General features: G+C 36.5%; 1 protein-coding gene and 1 long non-coding RNA gene across 9 annotated transcripts in view; both read right to left on the bottom strand.

The window, feature by feature from the left end:
- Positions 1–31: 31 nt before the first annotated feature.
- LOC130610276 (uncharacterized) lies at positions 32–2,706 on the bottom strand. The gene is made up of 3 exons (XR_008975017.1): positions 2,566–2,706; positions 469–571; positions 32–143 (listed from the first exon to the last, which is right to left on the bottom strand). It is a non-coding gene; the product is annotated as an uncharacterized LOC130610276 (long non-coding RNA).
- A 16-nt stretch (positions 2,707–2,722) lies between these two features.
- The window catches only part of KIF6 (kinesin family member 6), a 149,535-nt gene continuing 131,507 nt past the window's right edge, over positions 2,723–20,750 (bottom strand). The window contains exons 20-23 of one of the 8 annotated variants that reach the window (XR_008975014.1): positions 15,061–15,192; positions 13,230–13,336; positions 9,991–10,089; positions 2,723–2,803 (exon numbers count right to left, since the gene is read on the bottom strand). Coding sequence is in view for 3 of the 8 variants with exons in the window: in XM_057429992.1 (XP_057285975.1) it covers positions 3,718–3,737; positions 13,230–13,336; positions 15,061–15,192 (259 nt within the window). In the remaining 5 variants the exon portion in view is untranslated. Of the gene's footprint in view, positions 3,738–4,596; positions 5,721–8,437; positions 10,090–13,229; positions 13,337–15,060; positions 15,193–20,432; positions 20,567–20,750 lie in introns of those variants that run through there. The other 7 variants (XR_008975013.1, XR_008975012.1, XM_057429992.1 and 4 more) reach the window with 7 other exon arrangements.

Below are 20,750 nucleotides of genomic sequence, written 5' to 3' on the forward strand. Positions count from 1 at the left end.
CCCCAATTTATAAGGAAAGAGAGTACCTCACCTATAGTGGTGATAACAGTTCCCGCAAAAAAGGAGTTGCTGAAGTCCCAGTTACTGGGATTTGTAGAATTTCCTGCTGGGTTGACCCCTTTTACCCATGCTTCCATGAGGACCTGAGGCAGAAGAGGTCAAAGGAGCGAAGATGAGCAACCCGTTAGCCCAAATCAAGAAGAATGTCAGAAAAAAAAAGGAAGTAAATGCTGCTTTCCATCTTGAGCAAACAGAGCAATAAACAGTGTAGATAACAAGGTAGATTTGGTTAAAATGGCCTTGTGCTGACATGGCAAAAGTTGGAAACAGAACTGGCTAGAATCTTGAATTCTTGTCACTGGAGAAGTGACAAGGAGCACAGGTTCCATAACTAGTTGAAGGCTAAGGGGAAGGGAGTGGAGGGAGACACCAAAGTGATCAAACTGGGAAAATAAAGTGAAGTTATACCATAAAAAATAAAGGCAGTTCCTCTTCTCTCCTTTCCAAGTCTAGTCACCTTGATAGAAATCTGCAGTTTTTAATTTGGACACGTGTAAATGTATCATTGTGTCTGTGGGAAGGGGGATGGGGAACATATTCATTTCCGTTTCCTCCATGTAAGTACTAGTGAGTATGAATTGCTATTTTCAGCTATGACTTTCCAGCAATTTTCAATGAATCTTAGACTTCTCCTAGTCTGAAAGATTAGCTAATGATTATTCTCTGCTATTCCAGATAGCTCTTACCAGATGACCAAAACTACTATGTGCAAAAGAAATGCTGCTCTTATTTATCCATCAAATATCTTGTCAGCTGCCTTGTGTTTCATTGCTCTCCCCCAGGATTTCTCTGAAGGAGACTGATTATCCTCTGCCAGCACCATACCATTGTCAGCTGAGCAGACTTAATCTAGTGTCTGTTTCACCACAGCCTGTATACCGTGACTTTTCAGACTGGAACTTCTGACATGATGAACAGGCCTCCTAAACCATAAAGTTAAAACATACAGAGAGATGATTGCTTTTCTGAATTAGAGTTATAGATTTAATATGGAAAGCCATCTAGTCTCTACTGTTGGTAAGAGATGGACAATTTCTCATGAGATTTTATAAATGCGTGGTGAGTCAGAGGGCACCTTACACTTACATTTACCTTGAGAACTATCAAGTCTAAGTACTTCGAAGCTTGGTACACTGTACACAATAATTTGGTGCCCTCAGCCGGTTTTGTCTGGAACAACTCACAAATGAAAGAATTGTATCTAATTCCACAGAGATGCAAAGAAGCCTCATGATTCTCCGAGTGGCATGGCAGTGCTGAGGAAGGTCTACTGGAGCCAGAGAGAGGAGAATCTGAACATGTATGAACCCATTCTGAGGCTTCTAGTATACTTAACTAAACCTTCCAATCCTATGAAATATCCCATTTTGGTTTAGAATGAGAATCAGGATTTTCTGCTCTACAATCATTATCCCAGTGATAAAGGAAATACAGGTAATAGCAGTAGCTGCTGAAGCTGAAAAAAATCAGGCATCTTTTTATGTATGTAAATTCTTGAAAACTCTAGTAATTTTCTGGACAATACCAAATGTTCCACAAGAAATATATCACAGTATCAGTAATCAGAACATAGTCCTTGTAGACAGAGGTTCAGACCTTCTCTTCTCTTTCTGATCTGAACTTCACTGTTTGCTTAAATCCATTTACAGAATATGGTCTTTTTATTGATCAAAAGCATATACCTCTGTGGAAGTCCTCTGACTCAGTGCAAACCTGCAGCCTACTTCCTTAGAGTTTCTATCAAGTTTAATGAGATGGTAGAAAGAGTTCAAACTGTTTAGGCATCCAGCTCTGCAACTGGATATACTTTGAACACAACAAAAGCGGTAATTCAAGAACTTCTGTCCAGTTCTTGCAATACTAGAATGAGAATATGTTTATTATAATACCAAGAAAGGTCTAATATATCATCTCCAGACAACTTTGAGGAATAGATTAAAGTGTAATTGAAGATGTCATTAATTGACAACCCATATTGAACAAGAGTCCTTTGTATCTTATTATAGGTGAGAGTTAACACAGTTCATGGTGGTTGGCTTTGTCTTTCCTTTAGAGGCCTGGAAGTGCAGGACCACCTTCAAAGGCAGGAGAAAATTCGTAGTACAAAAGAAGGGCAAAATTTGCATGGGTTTGGACTGGAGAACCTTGAAAGTGTGACTCACTTCTTGTAGGTTTGATTCTTGGTTTTTGTCCTCATGCATGATTCCCATGTAATACTTAACAAGGGAGACAAAAACACTGAAGCTGAAATTATTGCAAAGCAGTAGGAAGGTTCTTAAGTATATTTGCATATTTTGGGAGTTCATGACTGGGAAAAGAAGTGCAATTGATCAAGATTAAGAGATAGGTGAATGGGCTTGAGAAACCTCTGCCATTCTCTTGTACAGTTAGTCCTTTAATATCATGAACAGCAGATCAACTTATGACATGCGTGGCCACAACAGTATAATTCCTTCTAACTGAAATAATGCTGGAACCAAAATAATGGGAGCGTGTTTCCCTTACCTGTACAAACTGCTCCAGGGCTTGCCTGCCCAAGCATGTGTAGTTCTGCAAGAACTTGAGCTTCTCCAGCTGAAACTGGTCCCTAAAGTGGATCCCTGACTGCTTCTCCAGCAGCTGGAACAACATAGAACCCAGGCGGAGGTAAAAGAGATACCCCAGTACCAGCAGCGATGTCCAGGTGATCTGCAGGTTCTGTATGGTGAGGAGGGGCATGCTGCTGCTCTGCTGCTCCCAGTCCCTGCTCAGTATTAATTGGTTACTGTCCCAGGATGTCTGCTACTCAGGATACCAAGGATTCACACACCCAAGTTCCCATCTACTGCGCTGGAGAATTTTTTACAGAACATAGAGGCCTATACAAAATGAGACTAACAGGCAAATCTTATCCCTCCACATCTTTTCTCTATCCAAAATGAATGGAGAGCATTTATGGCTTAATAAGAATGCAAATCATAGTGGGTTTCCCCTATTAAAACAGCTTTCATCCAAGTATCTCAGTTGCATGAAGCCTGACATAAGGCCACTGAGACTAGTATTGCTCTGCAGGCTGGAAAGCTGAAGTAAAACTGGTTGAGTGTCTTACCCAGAGTCATATGAATATAGAGTCACAGATAGACTTTAAGTCTTGACAAGTAAACCCTTACTCTAAACACTAGACTTCTTTACAAGAAAACACTATAAACTCTCTAACTACAGCAGATTCCCCAGAACAAAGGAAAGTATGGAGCTGAATAAATGGAAAAGTTGATAGCTGAAGTCTGGACCATACAAACATTGCTGGCACCAGTGAAGGCAGCATGATGAAGCTCATAAACATCCTGAATTCAGCCTGGTCACAAGATAGACCTTCTCTTTCTTTTCTAGCCCTTATAAGATCAGTCCGCTCACCACCTGGCCTCCCTCTCCTGAAACCTTTGTCAGGTTATTCCAGCCTTTAGTCCACAGAGTTAGAGAATGAGCCACTCATGCCTACTGCTTTCAGTCTCCCTATTGCTCTTTAGATCCAAATGCATAAGAGAGAAGGAGGGCTTAAGGTAAATTGTTAGCTAAAAAAATGTCAGAGGTTCACTCATTGAAGCTTTAATTATTATCATGCACTGGAAATAAGGTAGAGTTGCATATTTTTCTGTAGGAAGAGCTTTATGGCAAGCCTCATCTATGCCACACTGCTTCTAAAAGAAAACAAACAAACAGAGCAAGAATGCCATGTGGTTAGGGCTGCAATTTTATTATTAAACTCTCTTCCTGTTAAAATCTTCTGGATACAAATGTCCCTTCTTTACTTAAGTATTCAGATTGTTTTTCACTTAATTTTCTGAGAATGTTGTGAATTGAGTCACTAAAACTGTCACAGTGTGCTTACTTCTATACTTCAGGTGCTCTTATTTAAACTACTTCAACATTAAAGGTGTATCCTATTTGATTGGCCAAGTGAAATGTTTTCTAACCAACTTTCCGAGAAGGTGTTATCATCTCTACCACGACTGTTATTTGAAAAGCATAAAATAAAGGCAAACAAAAAAATCAATTAATGGATATTATAATGAACAGCTGGAGAGAATTTCAAGAGACACATGGAATATGTGATGTGTCCTGGGACTGACATAGAAAGCAGTGGTTTTGCAGAAAGATGCAAAAAATAGAAAAAAAAAAAACTGCATGTGTACAAGAAACTGCAGAGTAAACATACAGTTACAGTTGAACCACTTTATACCTGAATGACCTTACAGATAAAGCACAGGTTTAAGAAAGTACTTTCATAAACATGTACAGTTCCATACAGTTAAGCAGAGTAGTGTGCTCTGATAATGTGAAAGACAACAATCCGAAGTAGCTGATACTGACATGTTTACTCCCATGAAAAAGCTACAGAAGTATGTATCTGTAGATTTCAAGTTGTAGAAATCATCAACATTCTGTTTCCAAAGTTGTTGTGCTTTGTTTTTTTTTTTTTGTTTGATTGTTTGGTTGTTTTTATTTCCTTTGGTTTCAGGTTGCAACATTGGAATAAAACAAAACAATATTTTGTGCAGTAGCCCAGAAATTATGTCTTGCCACAGGAAAAAAAAAAACACCTCAAATATATACATTTGGACGCAAGTTGAAGACTTATGATTTCTAAGTTTTGAAACTGGAAGAAGGAGCATGGCTTACCACATCAGAAATGAAATTTAGCTTTCAGGTAAAAAGGCATAATATCCAATATGCTGAAATAACAATGCTAGCAGGTTACTTTTGATGATGGGATGAAAAAACACACTGTCTAACCTAACTTCTCTTGTTGCTCTTTTAATGTTCTTCTGATTAAAAATATAAACAAAACCTGAATTCACAAGTATTAGAAATAAAAAATGCTGAAAGCAAAAACTTCGTAGTAGCTGAACTTGGCATTTGACTTACTCAGAGGTCCTGCTGTTCCAGTGCCCCCTTCAGATGTTAAAATTAAGAGTGCATTTGGTCTCAAAGCTAATGAATAAATTCTCACAAAACATATTTTGAATTCAGGGCTAAACATGACCTCCTTGATTATTCCTTCACTTCTATCTTCTTTCAGCGTTCTTGTAAGATTTGATATATATGTAATATATATAAGATCCAGCTTTTCCCAAAGAAAATCTGAGCTGCTCTGGAAAGGATACCAAAATGACATCCTGGTCTACAATCAAGATAATTAATCACTTTACATGTATTACCTGGAGCAAATCAAAGGATTCAGGGTTCTTCCCTTGCTTCACTGATTGTTGTTAGGGTCCCTAACAATTCTTAAACACGGATAGATGATAAATAAAAGATAGATAGGTCAAAAATAACCAATATGATTTCCTCACTCTGTATTTCAAAAGCCAGAAAAAATACCATTGTGATCAGTAAGAGTACAATTTACTTAGACACAAATAAGCTGTTTCTAAAATAAGTAACTAAATGGTTGAAAGAAACCTTGGCTGATCCTGTCATCCTCAAACTTCTGATGAAGAGTGAATTTTTGAATTAGTTTTTCTGGAAGAAATGTCTCTGTACAAAACTGATGACAAACTGCATACAAAGATCCAGGAACCAGTTCTTCCACAGGTTATGCATTCCAGCCTGAACAGTTAGTACACGGAAATACTGAATTGTTTTGAATTTGCTTTGCTCCTTGAATGACTTTTAAACCCCTGCATTTCAAAGAAGAGTCAAGAAAATTCTTTTAGAACTGTGTTAAATATAAATATCAGTTACATTGCATTTCTTCATGAGACTGCCATCTGGAAATTTTCTGCTTTTGTTTTATTCTCATTCCAAATTCAAACCAACCATTTTGACTTCTTGACTCATAGTCACATAGGTGAAAACCTGAAGCATTTTCAGATAAAAGATATAAGAACTCCAAGATTTCAACAGTATTATTCTCAGACAGATTCCATGGGGCAAAAAAAAAAATATCCTTAAATTCTGCAGTTATTTTATTAAGGTAGACCTTGTTGTTCGTGTTGTTTATCTGTACAAATACATTTGGGAAACCCACTGTTGGGACCACAGATACAATTTGTTTAGTTCAAGGTTTATATCAAATGAAACACCTCAGCTGTCCAAACGAATGAACAGAAGATAATCTTTACAAAAAAAATCAGGTGCAGCCCCTGAGATTTCACTCAAGGAAAGAGAAAACAAAGCCTTAGTTGAAAGTCTTCAATTTTATTGTCATGGTGTCAAATCAAGGCATGGATAGTAACTATTATAAATATCTAGTTTACATTGCTTGCTTTATTGATGAGGTTTCAAAGCAAACATTGAAGGAAGTAAAACAGAAAAGAAATATTAGAAAAAGATCATTTAACATTGATTTAAGCAACAATAAAAATTATTCATATGAAATAATCTAAACCCAGAAGTTTGATTGATATACTTATTAAAAATGGACTTTGAAAAGACAAACAAATCCTATATAGAGATACCAAACATGCTGTATGCAACCAGGCATTCCCAGATTTTCATCTTGTTGGTGTCCATATTCACCAGCTGGATATTTGGTACAGGGAACATTTACAAGATCTTAACATTTCATTACATTGAAATGTTCTCAGCTTATACCATTAACATAAACCACTTGCACCATGTGATTGGTTAAACCAGGTAAAAACAATCAAATCTTCTGTTGGGAAGATATTACAATATATACTTACACTGTTACATGTGTGAACTTCATGACTGCACTTGGAAGATTCTTTCATAAAAAATTCAGGAGTGAAAAAGGGAGACTGAATTAGGCATGTCCATCTTCCAAGAAAGAGAAATTCAACATAAGGTTATGTCATTTTCTCCTTGGAGCTCTCTGGAAAGATACAGTGGCCAGGAAGTGATGAAAATACCCAACCCAAAAGCTGGTGAGCTCAAGGGTTTCACTAGTGTGCTTCCAGACTGTATATACAGTCCTGGCAGATTCAGCATAAATGAGAACAGGTACTTTGGCCTTTATTGTAAGTGTGGGTCGTATGCTAACCCTTCCAGAAGCTGTGGCTTTAGGAGGCCAGCGGATGCCTGACTTCACCTGAAATAAACTACATAGAAGGATTGGAAATACCCTGAAATAAGAGATGAGATGATCCACAGTGTCTGGCATAAAGGAATCCTGGAAATACCTGCACGATACCTAGCACTGTAAAGCTACTTCCCAAAGAAATCTCCACAAAAAAGAGATTTGGATTTATTCTGGTTGGAGAAAATAAATAAATTGTATCTACCATACTAACATTTAATCAACCAGCAGCTATATCATAATGAATAGACAGAAGTCAGCCATGCAAGAGAATCTCTAAACTTAGCAATGTTGTTTTATAGGTGGCTTAGGTAGGAGTCAAGACCATTATAAATGTGGCACTTACTTTTTCAGTGTGGTAAATGCTTGGGTTATTTCAAATTAATCTAGAAATTACATGAAGAGAGATTATTAAAACAAGTAACTTTGTTCATCTGTGGCCATTGAAACATTATTGAAGCAATAAATACTTTCATGAAGACAAGAAGACAGATAAACCCAGCAGCTTTCCGGCACTTGTGAGTAGGCCATCAAGAAGATGGAGCCAGGCTTTTGATAGTGTGTCTTCTGAGAAGAGGAGAGGCAATAGGCAAAACACCCCCAGAACTCAGGCTGGATATAAGGAAAACCTTTTCCATGATGAGGGCACTGAAGCATTGGAACAGATTGCTTAGAAAGTCATGTGGCATCCATCCTTGGCGGTTTTCAAGACCAGACTGAACAAAGCCCTCACCAACATGGTTTGATCTCACAACTGATGCTGTTTTGAGCAAGAGGTGGGATTAAAGACCTGCTGAGGTCCTTTTCAACCTGATTTTTCCTATGAACCTAACAGGCAACCTTTGAAGAGTGGATGCAGTTTCTTAAAAAGGTATAGGCTTTGCTTCTTAAAACTATTATGTACTGAATGAGCAATCTTTTCTGTCCACATGATATTATGAAAATTTCCAAAGAATCAAGAAAATATTTATATTTATTTGTATGATTTTCTATTATTGGATGCAATTTTATTCAAGCTCTTCTTATGTGTTTGGTATAATCTTACTCTTAGACCATTCTGCCAACCAGGTATTACTCTGCTGATTGAATTTCACCCTGATTTTACAATATCATAAAGAAAGACTGGAGAATTTTGAATCAGGAAGCAAGTAATCTTTTCTCCTTGTGAGTTAGATGTGTGGCAAACTGAGAACAAAACACTGAATAAGTAATCAGCAAGTAGTAGCAGGGCCACATAGATCATACCAGGATAGTGCTAAGATCCTTCTATTAATGAGTTACTGAAAGCCACTGTAAATGCTTTATGTTAAAAGAAGTGAGATGTATCAATAATTCCCTCTTGGCTACCTTCAAATAAGTTCATAATGGAGATTTTACTGAAAACTGGAAAGACAGCTGCTTCACCCAGCAATGGTTTGGAACCTTTGGCTCTTCTCCAGCTAGCTGCTTTGGATGGAGGCAGGATGGTGATCCTGCTCTCCTCAGGGAAGCTATATAAACACTAATTCAGTGTATATTTAATACAGTATTTATATGTAACAGAGTTAGAAGAAGAAAAATAAAGACAGACATATAAAGATTCTGGTAGAAGAAGGACATTTTAATATAATCTCCAGCAAAGCAGAACTATGTATTTTCCCACCTCTGACCAAATCCTTGAACTCTCTACCCAAAACAACAGTGGATCTGACTTTAGGACCTTTTATGCCCTAAATTCTACATAAAGCTTATCAATTCATGTGGTAGCTGTGCTGACTTTTACAGAAAATTAAAATACGGAAAAAGACATAACTTCAATATTTCTTGATTTATTGCATCTTAGTTGTTAATTTGAAAAACATGTATCTTCTGTATGTTTGAACATACCAGTTCACCATGTACTTCTGAATAACTATTGATTTGCCATGGAATTAAGTATCAACAACTTAAGGACATATACATCCTTGAGAATGATATGTGACTTATGCCAAAATATTGCTGTATTTTTATGTGAATAAGCCAAAACCTTCCAAATGCATGACTATAGGCTTAGCATTAGCATAAAAATGATGGCTTCAATCTGAAAGTATGTATATCTTGGAGAAATAGACTGTATTTTCCATTGCATTTTTTTAATTTGTATTAGTCTGATACGTAAAATAAGTTGCTGCATAAACAGATACTATGCAATAAAGTAGCACTGAGTCAGTAGTGAACAACTGTATGTAAGACATAATTGCATTTAAATGTTCACATCTCATTTGTGCTTTGCAAGTATGTAGTATGTGCCCTGTTTTACTTGAAGCCTTTTAAATATTGTTTCTTCTGAAATTTGTATGTTCTGGAAGGGTGTATATTTTGACAACATTTAATGTATTCAAATTAAAAAAACAGTTGGAAAATTTTGAACTCCAAATTACTTTCTAATAATAATTTATTTTCATATTACAATACAATCTCAGTATTCTAATCATCTGCCGTGAAAATTACTATTCCTTGGAGAAGAAAATAAAAAAACAGGAAAAGGTCTCAAATGGTATTTTATAGAGTTTAGTAACCCAGATAACAACTGTTTTTGCACAAACAACTTTAGGTGCTACCTAGATGTATGTAATAAAGCCTTATGCAAATTGATGTAAGCAAAACTACCAGCAGCAGTAATAAGTGTTTCCCAGATTAAAGATATAGAAGCATTAATACATGAGATAATTTTAACATGTAGAACACATACAGTGAATTTTTAATAAACAAACATGTTTGGCAAACTCCTGATAGGTTGTTCTAGTTTTGCTTAATCTTAATGCAAGCTGAAGATACTGAGTGCAAATATTCAAATATCATTCCCCAGAGAAATTGATTTTGCTGTCAAAGAAAAATAATTTCTATAGCTTTACTAATTAAACCTGTACATCCAAAGTACTCATTCCTACCTGTTTCTAAGCAGAGGAGGAAGGGAAAGAATAAAGGTCATTAACTGTTTCTAAAATGATATAGCGAACTGTAGCAAGAATTTCATTTGTTCCCCAAGCCTGAAAGAGATAAAGAATACATGATACTATATTTCAGGTTGTGTTGTCAGTTTTAAAACAAACTTCAGAAACACAAAACAAAAGAAAGTGAAAAAAAAAGTAAAACTTCCAAGACAAAAAAAAAACCAACAACAAGAAACCAAACCAAACAACCATTCATCTGCTCTTCTGCATTTACATTTCTCTACCTCAAGGCTGAACAAGGCAGTAAAAGCATGTTTGCAGTGTAGCCCTTTGTAAAAAGCTTTGCAATGTAGTTATTACAATACTTTAGCAAGGCCCTGTGAATGTACTTTGTTTAATTCTGCTCTGTTTAGAAAGAAGATGGTAATGACCTGCAAACCCTGAGTTAATCTTTACTGAGACCTCTCACTCACTCCCCTGCATTAGGTCACTAAGGATATTGAGCATTCTCATGCTTTCTGTTTATGAAACTTATTTTCCACTCTGTTGGCTTCTGCACTCAGTTATCCTTTTTTCTTTTTTTTTTTTTTCCTCCTTCTTTCCTCAATTAATGAAAAGCAGGCTTTCAGATTTCTTCTAAGATACTGATTTTGAAAGGGTCAGGATCAATAAAGGAAAGAGAAGTAAGCATGTTGACATTTTTTAACCCTTGCTGACTTTAGTTTGGCTGAACCTATGCCTTTCCATGTTTCTTGTAGGACACTATGTATAATAATCATGCAGGGAATGAATATATTTGCATACAAATATAGAAATACTTACTGAACATCTCAGTTGAAGAGAGTTTGGGAAGGAGACAACAGAACACTGGACTGGGATGCAGCACAGCTTCTATATGAAGCAGTCTGATTTAGCTTAGTGGTTCTAGGCAAGTAATTTCTTTCCAGTTTATTTTGTATATATTTGAAATTCATTGAGGAAAAGTTCTGTGTGAAATTGGTAACACACAACTTTTTCCCCAAAAGTATTCAGACAGAACACATTTCTTTTGCTACTCCTCCTCTCTGCTTAACTCTATTTCACCTCTGATAGTTTTTCTTTATAAACAAAGCCAAGTCCCCATTCCCATCCCCAAAAAGAAAAGACTCTGGTTCTCCTTTGCTTTGGATGCAACTGTTATCAGAAACTCCATACAGACAATTATGCACAAGCACTACAGCCTCTTGTCTCCTTTTAGTCTAGAAACAAGTCAGGTAAGAGTGAAGTGCTCACAGGAAAAGGGGACACATAATGTAATCACAGATATGGGAGTAGTGGAGTCTCTCAACACATTTTTTTTTTTCCCAGTTAGAAAGTCTGACACTGCACCTCATAAATGTCCTTGGGTTTCACTATGGTGATGAAGACAGTTCCCTAGTAGCACTAATCCATAGATTTTTTCCTCTTCATCCATATTGCTAACTCAGAATTTACAAACTTTTTTTGATCAATGGTTCCTGCTAGTGGCTCCATCCTGCAAATCTGTGAGGATTCTCCTTTTCTCACAAGCAGTCAAGGAAGAATAGCCTTCTTTTGTCTGCCAGGTTGACTCCAAATCCTTCTCACAATTTGCTGCTGAACTCTGTATCTATGACACATCAGGTCCCTACACATTTGAAATATGCAGGTTGTACTTATGCAGCCTCTTTCATTTTTGTTCCCCTGCCTATGCTTAGAGATTGGTGGAGTCATCCAGCCTTGCACTGCCAGGATGACCAAATACTATTTCATTCCCTTCCAGCTACTTAGGGCAGCATGTAGCTCATTTTGTCTAACTGAACTTCAGATCAATTTAAAAAGTGTTGACTGTCCTTTGTTCTGCAAGAATACCTTTTATAATTTGGGTTCTAATAGTTGTCAATGTTGGTAATGCCTAGACCCTTCTGAAACTGATGGATGATGCTAGGTAATAGCCTGTGGCTGAAAAACAATGAGGACAGAAAAGGCCTTTGAGAAAGACATTCCTGATATAGTATGATTTAGAAGATGAACACAGGGCAAGATATGCTCTCGTTAGTTTGATCACTGTTCTTCACAGAATGAGTCAGATCTGAACCTTCTAAAGACCTGAAATGTTTTGTTGTAAGACACTTATCTCTAACCTTCTTCTGGTGAGCTGCCTATAAATTCAGCTTAATTCATTTGTAGGAAAAACCTGACAACAGTTTTTCTAAATAAAGACAAAAGGGATCCCAAAGCCTAAGTGTGTTAAGTGTTTGCTTTGGATGAGTGCAGGGCAGCTGTTTTTTTCAGTCACTGTGTGTTTACCTGACAGCTTTCTGATAAGCTCTGTGATACTTTGTGACAGTGCTAACACCATCTGCCTGCCAGGTGCTGACAGCTTGCTGAATAATGCTGTCATCAGCACTCATGTGCTGATAGAAAGTTGCTGCTTCAGTAACCACTACTGCTTTTGTCTTCTAATTGGTTGCTGCCACTAAAAATTATTACTAAAAAAAAAACCCCTAAAAAAATCACTGGTCTTTTATTTCCTTCATCATGAAGAATTACTTTTAGGCTACCTCACTATGCCGCTGTTGTGTATTTATTGCTTTCTGTTTCCTGCTAATTTCACTTGCACTGTAGAGTGAACTTTACTGCCTGCTTATGCTCTCATGGTACCTGATGGTGACCATGGTATCTGATTTGGTGACAAATACCCATAAAAAGTTTCACTAGACCTTGATATAGCGAAATACCTGCTAAGGGCTTATTCTGCAAGCCACAGTGGGCCAGTCTGCCTTATGGGCTACAGTGTAATCATTTGAGTAATCTTTATTTGGTGTCAATTGCTATAGCTAAATTTGTGCCAGCTGAAAACCAGGCCAAAAAGTTTAAAGAAAATGTGTATGGAAAATTGTAGAAGTATTTTAATCATCAAGAAACCACATTCAAATGCATTTACTTAAGTGTAAAGAAATACACTCTGCAGGCTGCACAGATATGCATGTCCCAGAAAGTTCACTTGATAGTGGCTCAGAAAAGACAGCCCTCATAGTTTCATACTGCAGCATTGAGCTACTAAAATAAATACATGTGAAGAACCTCAAGTGTTTAGAACAGCTCAGAACACAATGTAACATAACTTAAGCCAGAATCAGTTCTCACTTGTGTCAGTATAAATGTGGACTAAAGCAATTTTGGCTTTAACATGCTGGAGATTTTGGTTTGGCTTCCCGTTTCTTGGCAGGATTTACCTTTCTTTTGCAGGACATTCTGTCTTGCTTTAATGAAAGCAAGGATGTCAGCATCAGCCTGGCTGTCTCCAGTCAGAGGAATAGAGGCACTTGAACTTGGTGGGATCCTGAAATAAGAAAGTATATTTGTGGACCAAACTGAGTAAGAAGGTTACTTTTCTATTCCATTATCTCCTCTCTTTTTTTTTCCAGCATGAAGGACTTTGCTTTTCAGATAGATGGTTAGAGATAGCACAGTTCAGAGGTGAACCAGGCTCAGGGCTTCTCTATGCTCTTATGTAGATTCTTAAAACTGGCTAATAACTTTTCTGTTTGGTAGGGTTGCATGCTTATCAGATATAAAACCTCTCATGAAGGGCTAAAAATATTTTATTGCTGAGTCAGTTACTGCCAAGCAGAAAAGCCTAATAAACTACCAAGGAAATGATGGATGTGACTATGCCATGTGTTTGTTTCAGGGAAAATTGCTGCTATTTATTTGAACAGATCAATAGTATTTTTGCCTGCTTAAGGGAATTAAGTTTTTAAATATACATAAAAGTAAACAGCCACATGACATTCATGACATTTGCTGACAGGCACAAGTCCCTTATGCTGCTGAGTCTCCAGTACCTGCTGAAATCTTGTACGTCTGCAATTAAATCACTGAGTTAAGTCTGGTTTTGCTAGACTCTCCAGTGGTATAAGATGAAGTAGTACAATGAAGCTATTCTAATCAGTCAAGAAAGCTAACAATTTGTCCCTGTGTTATTAGCCTTGTTTAAAGATTAAGCACTAACAGTGAGATGAGAGATATGGCAGTATAAATTATAATATGGAAGGATAAGTGGAACTGAAGGGAGAGACTTTTTTTATGTATTCTACCTTTGTAATTATAGTTATTTCCACTGTTCCTTACTGACTATTGCAGTAGAATGCAATTGCACCTGACATAAACAGAAGTCTGATATCCTTCTAATATCTAATATCCTAATGTACTACAATTAAGTCCTCAGTTGCCGAATTAGTGAACCAAAATGAAAATAGAAATTACCATGAACTTCATAAAATATCTCTTTATATGTAATTTACAAGGTGATATCAGAACAACATTGAAGGACTATTCTCTTACTAATTTTTGATTAGCAACATTGTAAGAAATAAAAAAAAAACTACAATATATTTAAGAAGGTACTGTCTAAATTGCATTTTAGCATCTCTTTTTGTTTTGTTTTTTCTTAAGCACAAATGTAATTTAAAACATTAGGTTTTGGGAATGAAACCCGCTTGTGATTTGTTTTCACTAATGCAATAGGAAAAGTAGTAACCATATTTTCCTAAGGGCTTCAACAGCCAGAACTACTGAGCACAATAGAAATGTAACCATAAAGCAGTACCTATTTTGAGAAAACATGACATGTAACCTTTGCCCAGCCCAACACCCCCAGCTGCTGATGTAATTTTATTTTACTAGAATAATTTGCAGGAGGCAGATTCAAAATATTTTAAGGACAAAATCACATGATGGAAAAAAATCTCTTCATAGTTCCTGCATTCTGCAATACTTATGTACTCCGATCTCTTCTTGTAAATGTTTTTATTTACTCTTTCAGAGACCTTTTCTCTTGCTGAGAAGACACAGTCATGAGAATTCATAAGCTCATGGGGAAAAAAGTCTCAGGCCAAACAAACACCCTCCTCTTTAGTGCTGATAATGCAGCTCTTTGGTGTGAAATACGGTATTGTTTTGGAAGTTGGAAGAAAATCTACTATTTCAGTTTTACTTTCAATTTTCAAGGAGACTTTTGTTAAAGCGACCGAAAGAGAACTATCTAGGCATTGTATTACTTACTTTTTCACTTTTTCCTCTGAATAGCCCAGGTGTGCTTCTGACCTTGTTTTTAAAGTAGGGTTATTAGAAGTGATTGAATTGTTTTTCCCAGCTGGATCTTCATCAGGGCTGACACTTGTGGTTTCTGAAAAACTGGAACGGGAGGCAGAAATGAGGAAAGAATCTTGCCCTTGTGGAGGAAATAGGAACTACAAAGAAGCTGGTTTTCAAGACTTTATTTTTTTTTTTTAATCTACATAAAGCACTTGTCTGCTAGAAGAGGATTGAATCCATGTGATGATTAGGTTTATGTAGCAAATATGGCTATGAAAGAATGATAAACTCATAAAGATTACACTTTTAGTATTTGCCTTCTAAGCAGGCTTATAAAGCACTTTGATGTATCTGATGTACAGTTTGTAATGGTATATTTAGTTCCCAAACCGACTATTAGCCAAGTGAGGCCTTAGCTCATTTTCCATTCTTTCTTTAGTCAGGCAAAATTATTACCGAAATCAGTGGGAGACTGAATAAAAACTCAGTGAGGATGCTGGGATGTGGCTTGTTGGTGATAACCAAATATATTGCAAACAGCTGATGCAATATTGCATCAGCTACGTCCTGTCCTCGCAGATATTGTTATCAAGGAACTCATCCACTAGAAAGGCAGATTTCTGCCATGTGATGTCCTAGAGACTCCCCTTTCCCCGGGGGTTGTGAATGCTGCCGGTCTGGTGCCAATCTGTGAGAGTGGAAACACTTTATTACTCAGTTTTAGGATTTTTCCAGTAGATGGCAGGATTGGCAAGTTCTTGCCTTTCTAGCGCTGCAGTAGTTTGCTCATTGTTGGCTGATAAATTGATATTTCTGGCAGAGAACTTGAAAAAGGAAAGAAATTGTTACTAGAATTTTACTGTATTACACTGTGCCAGGTTCAGTTTTGCAGAAGATACCATGCCCAAGAGTGTAAATCATTTTCAGATGAACAACTCCAGGTTTATCAATATTTCTCTTTAACTCCTCGAGTCCCATGCCACTTGTACCTACCTAAATGGATTAAAACAACCTCAAGACTCAGCCTAATTGAAGTAAAGCAATATCATATTTAATGTTAATAATATTCTGTACTTTATTATGCGTACATATTACAAGAGCGAGAAAGGATGTGTGATGTTATTACCTACTATGTGGCTTAACAATATCTGGGAACTTCACACCATAGTTCTGCTTTAGGATTTCCTGAAAATTTTTTCCATTAATTTGGCAGTTCTTAAAAACTAAGCGATTTAGGGTCTTAAATTCAATTTCTTAAGGAACCCTGCTCTGTGCCCTGGGATATTTAGGCATCCAAGTCATATAACTGTGGGTTAATAAATTACTACACATCAACTGAATCATAGCAACTGTCCATGACTCTATTCTTAGCCTGCAAAAAAATGTAAGGCAATGTGACTTAACGTGATCCTTTCTCATTGCTTTCTTTTCACTGAAATCAGCTTCTTTGCTTTCTATTTGCCATGAACTGTATATAATATTATAAATAATAAACACTATAAGTAAGCTGAAGTAATTTATTTTTAATCTGAAGTAGTTTATATGTTGGAACTAATTTTTCCATTGAATTTAAATGAAAACTATTGTTTAAAATTGTTAAATCCCCATTTTAAAGTGGATTTAGATCCATATCTATTAAAAAATCCGGACACGACAGGTGTGGCAGGGACCTCACTTTCAAGTGGATTTCTGGACCCAGGACAATATGCTAAAACTTGCGTTAGACTCCTCTGGGAGAACTGGGCACCTGAGGAAGGTGATACTAAAAAAAAACCCTTAGATTGAATGCGATGATGCTCAGAATCAGGAAATTAACATTACTGTGCTCAGAAATGGAACTTAAATTCCTACCCTCTGCCTGTAGGATTATAGCCAGACATTTTTGTCTGTGAGATACATACTCCCGCAAGTTCAGCAAATTTATAAGGAAGCTTATAACTATTTTTTGTAATGACTCAAAGTGCCGTTTCTATATAAGAGGTTAACTGTTAAAGTACTAATCTAACAAATAAGCCCCTCAGCTTGATAGCAACCAAGCCCATGTTTAGGTATCTAAGAGATTTTTCTAATCCCTGTGCTACAGAGGTGGCCTGTATAGGGATAATTTACACCCTTCACACTAAAGCCCTGATAATGTTTCTATGGCATTGCAAGATACGTTGAATGATAAGAAGATGAAAGAGTGTAATTTTGCTGTGTGGTGGTTTATACACTCAGAAGCAACTTGCTCATAGCCTGTTCTCAGAAGCCAGGACTCTCCTACTTTGAGTGTTATATGCTGTTACAGTGATGAGACTAGATAAGGAATTTTGCTAGTACTGATCTAAATTTGATGGAAAGTCATCATGACTCTCTGTGTGTTACGCCTGAAGGACTGGAAATCTCAGGATGCTTAATAAAGTCAGACAAAACCACAGCTGACCTGAGTAGTGAGCTGATAGTCCTTCAAGCAAGAGGTTAAGGAGTGCCTAGGGGTGCCTTCCAACATTTCTGTAATGTGTAAATAGGAATTTCTGGATCATAGTTTGGATTTGGATGGACATACAAGGTATAAAAGTTCTGTCCTTTTGTCTGTCTCCTAAGCTCTAATATTATTCAGGTTTTATTGACAATGTATAATTCCCATTTTCAGTCTGAATGCATTTGATTTTTCTTTGAGTTGAATTTAAGAAGTCTCAAAGCAGTGTTTCGTGAAAGCTTCAGTAAAATTCCTGCTTTTTCTAGAGATTATTGTCTGTCAGCTTCATATGTCTCAGTTCTTTTTTTTTTTTAACCTGTGCCCTGAAGTTTCACTCAGTGGGTAACCTGCTTTTTTTTTGTTGGGTTATCTGTTGGGCCACAGACAAGCACATAGAGGAGTGGGAAAGATGATGGGTGTATGCTTGATTTGCCAGATGAAAAACAGTGGAAAGTGGAAAGTCAGGTGGATTAAAAAGGAAAGTGTAAAATTTGAAGGTGTGCAACTGCTGCAATGTTAAAAAAAACTCAGCTGCAGTTCTTCAGTCATATGAGCCTTGGATGTGAGGGGAACAGATGTTCTGTGTGAAGGCAGGCAATATTCAAGCTGCTTAAAATCTGAGCATTTAGTTACAAAATCAAATTTGGCCTAACTTGCAAATTCATAGACAAATCATTCAAGTTAAATTGTTACCAACTGAATGAGAAAACCTCTGAAATGTCATTAATCAATGATGTTATTCCTAGATTATATTTTATCATCATGTAACACTGAATAAAGTTGGCAGGAATGAAAAATGATTGCAACAAGAAATGTTTCAAAATATGTAAACATTTATCTTGTCTCACATAGCATTAATATAGGGAGTAAAGTTTTGTAATCCAGGACAAAAACTGTTAAAAAATCTGATGCTCAAAGTCATCAGAGAATATGAAGAGTTATCGGAAAATATCTCCAAGGGAATCTAAAGCGCCAGGAAGATTTTGGAGAGGAAGCTTGAGGGCTGAGGTGTTCAAGACTGAACATACTGTGGGGCTTGCAGGAACAGGACAAATCAGATCCAGTAAAAGGGAAAAAGTGAGGTTAAGAAAGATCTGACTGAATTAAAAAGGAATGCATTCCTGAGAGAAGGACAAAAATTCACAATTTTGTAGAAGATTTGAATAACTATTCAATGTTTGCTTGATTCAAGGGGAATACAAGAACAGTACAACACTAGTCAAACATTCAGTGAGAGAAGTAACTTGAACAGACAAAGACTGATAAATTTCTTAAATGAAAGCCACTGTGGGAGAAGACACTGTGCTTGAATTCTGAAATGGAGCAGACATGGAGTGCTGAACCCAGCATGAATTTTAAGACTTTTTGCAGACTTGACAAGAACTCATTAAGAGACATAATGTACATATAGTATGAGTTGAAGTTAGCAACACAGCTTTATGGTAGAGACACTATGGACAAGTAGGGTATTCTCTTTCAAGCTGAGGAATTTTATTAGGTATTCCTTTTGAATAAAATAACTTCTTGATGATGATTTTAAGTTCCTCTTCCTTTCCTTTGTGTGTGATTCTGGGATTGCTGATTAGACCCTTTACTCTCCAAAATATAGAAGTAGGTCATTCTTTCTCCACTTTGCACAAATGTTCTTAATTATTTAAAATAAAATATGTTCATATCACACAAGATTTAATTTTTCTGCCACTTTCATATGAAAGATATACAAAACGATAAATATAGTCTGGAAACCTGAATCTACTCAACAGGTTAATGAGCATGATCAGCTATGTTAAGTATATCAGATTTGGTAATGTAATTAACCTGTTCAAGAAATTACTTTTCTTATGCAGAAATGTTTTTTCTCATGCCAAACCCACTGATAACCCTTACGTCATCCTTTTCCCCACTTCAGCTCTGTGGTCACTGAAATCAACGTTTTGCTTCTTACTCTTGTGGGAGTATGATCAAGCCAATGGTTTTCAGAACTTACTGACTAAGGCAGAAACGCTCACTGTTCAACTCCTTTATTAACACAGACACACTTCAACACTTAAAAAAATTAGTCATTTATTTTTCAATTGAAAAAGGGGCATGTTTAGCTACAAATTAAGTGATTTTTATATGTGTGTATCCTCCTTAAGCCTTCAGAGGATTACCAGCTTCCCTTCTCTGTTATTTTAGTTATAAATTGATTGAATATAAAATACAATTTGAGATTACCACATTCTCTTCCCAAGGCTTAATTTTCTCTGGTAACCTGACTACAGTGTGTCAAACAGTAACAATTCACATGAATTGTGCACTAGAAGGTGATCAAAACATTTTGTTCAAACACATACATAAATCTCAAGAAAGATTATGGAATATACTTGTATCTTTTATATGCTGAGATAGATAATTTATTACTTCTAATCCTGAAGACTGTATTTATATCCATTCACACTCAGGAGTTTGTCTAAATGGTTCTGCTGCATATTTACACTGTCAACAGCAGTCTTATATTTCTGACATACAGCCCACTAACTTTTAGATCTTATATCTATTGAACATACCTGTGAACTGAATTCCACCTTGGAAAAAGGTTTTATTTATGCCACATTATATCAAATATAATTTACGTCAGTTTCTGGTTTTGTGACCAGTTATTCTGCTGGGTGAAGGTAGCAATACCATTTCAGAGAAAAAGGTTGTTGATTTTTAAGTGACATGGAAACAGAGAGCCGTTTGTGTCTCAGGACTATGGAATCAAGATGGGCAACTTCAGCCTACAATCACGGGAACTGGTAAGTGAAGTTCCTGTGTCAACTGGGTTCAAGGAAATGCTTCAGAAATAAATATTCTACTGTCTTATACTCTTAACACCTGTGAAATTGGAAACTCTTACTTTAAAATGTTATTGCCTCAAGTAGGGGGAAAAGTAAATTTTCATGCACAGTGGGATGTTAAGCCTGCAGCTCCATCCTCACAAAAAGCAGAAATAATGTTTCTACTACCATATCCATCACACTGGAAATGTACCTGTGTAAAATATGTTTAAACAAGCAACAGAAAAAAAATCAACGTTCTGGAACAATACAGAGGAAAAAGTAGTCAACTTCAAAAGATCATTGCAAGAATATTGATACAGGTGGAAAAACAAAACTATTTTCATCCTAACTTCCTCTACAATCTAAGTTCAAGAAGATGAATATGCTGGGTCTGG

This window comes from Pezoporus wallicus, unplaced genomic scaffold (assembly GCF_028554395.1).
Source record: "Pezoporus wallicus isolate ANWC-B61680 ecotype Strahan unplaced genomic scaffold, APGP_CSIRO_Pwel_v1 contig_5353, whole genome shotgun sequence".
Lineage (NCBI taxonomy): Eukaryota > Metazoa > Chordata > Aves > Psittaciformes > Psittacidae > Pezoporus > Pezoporus wallicus.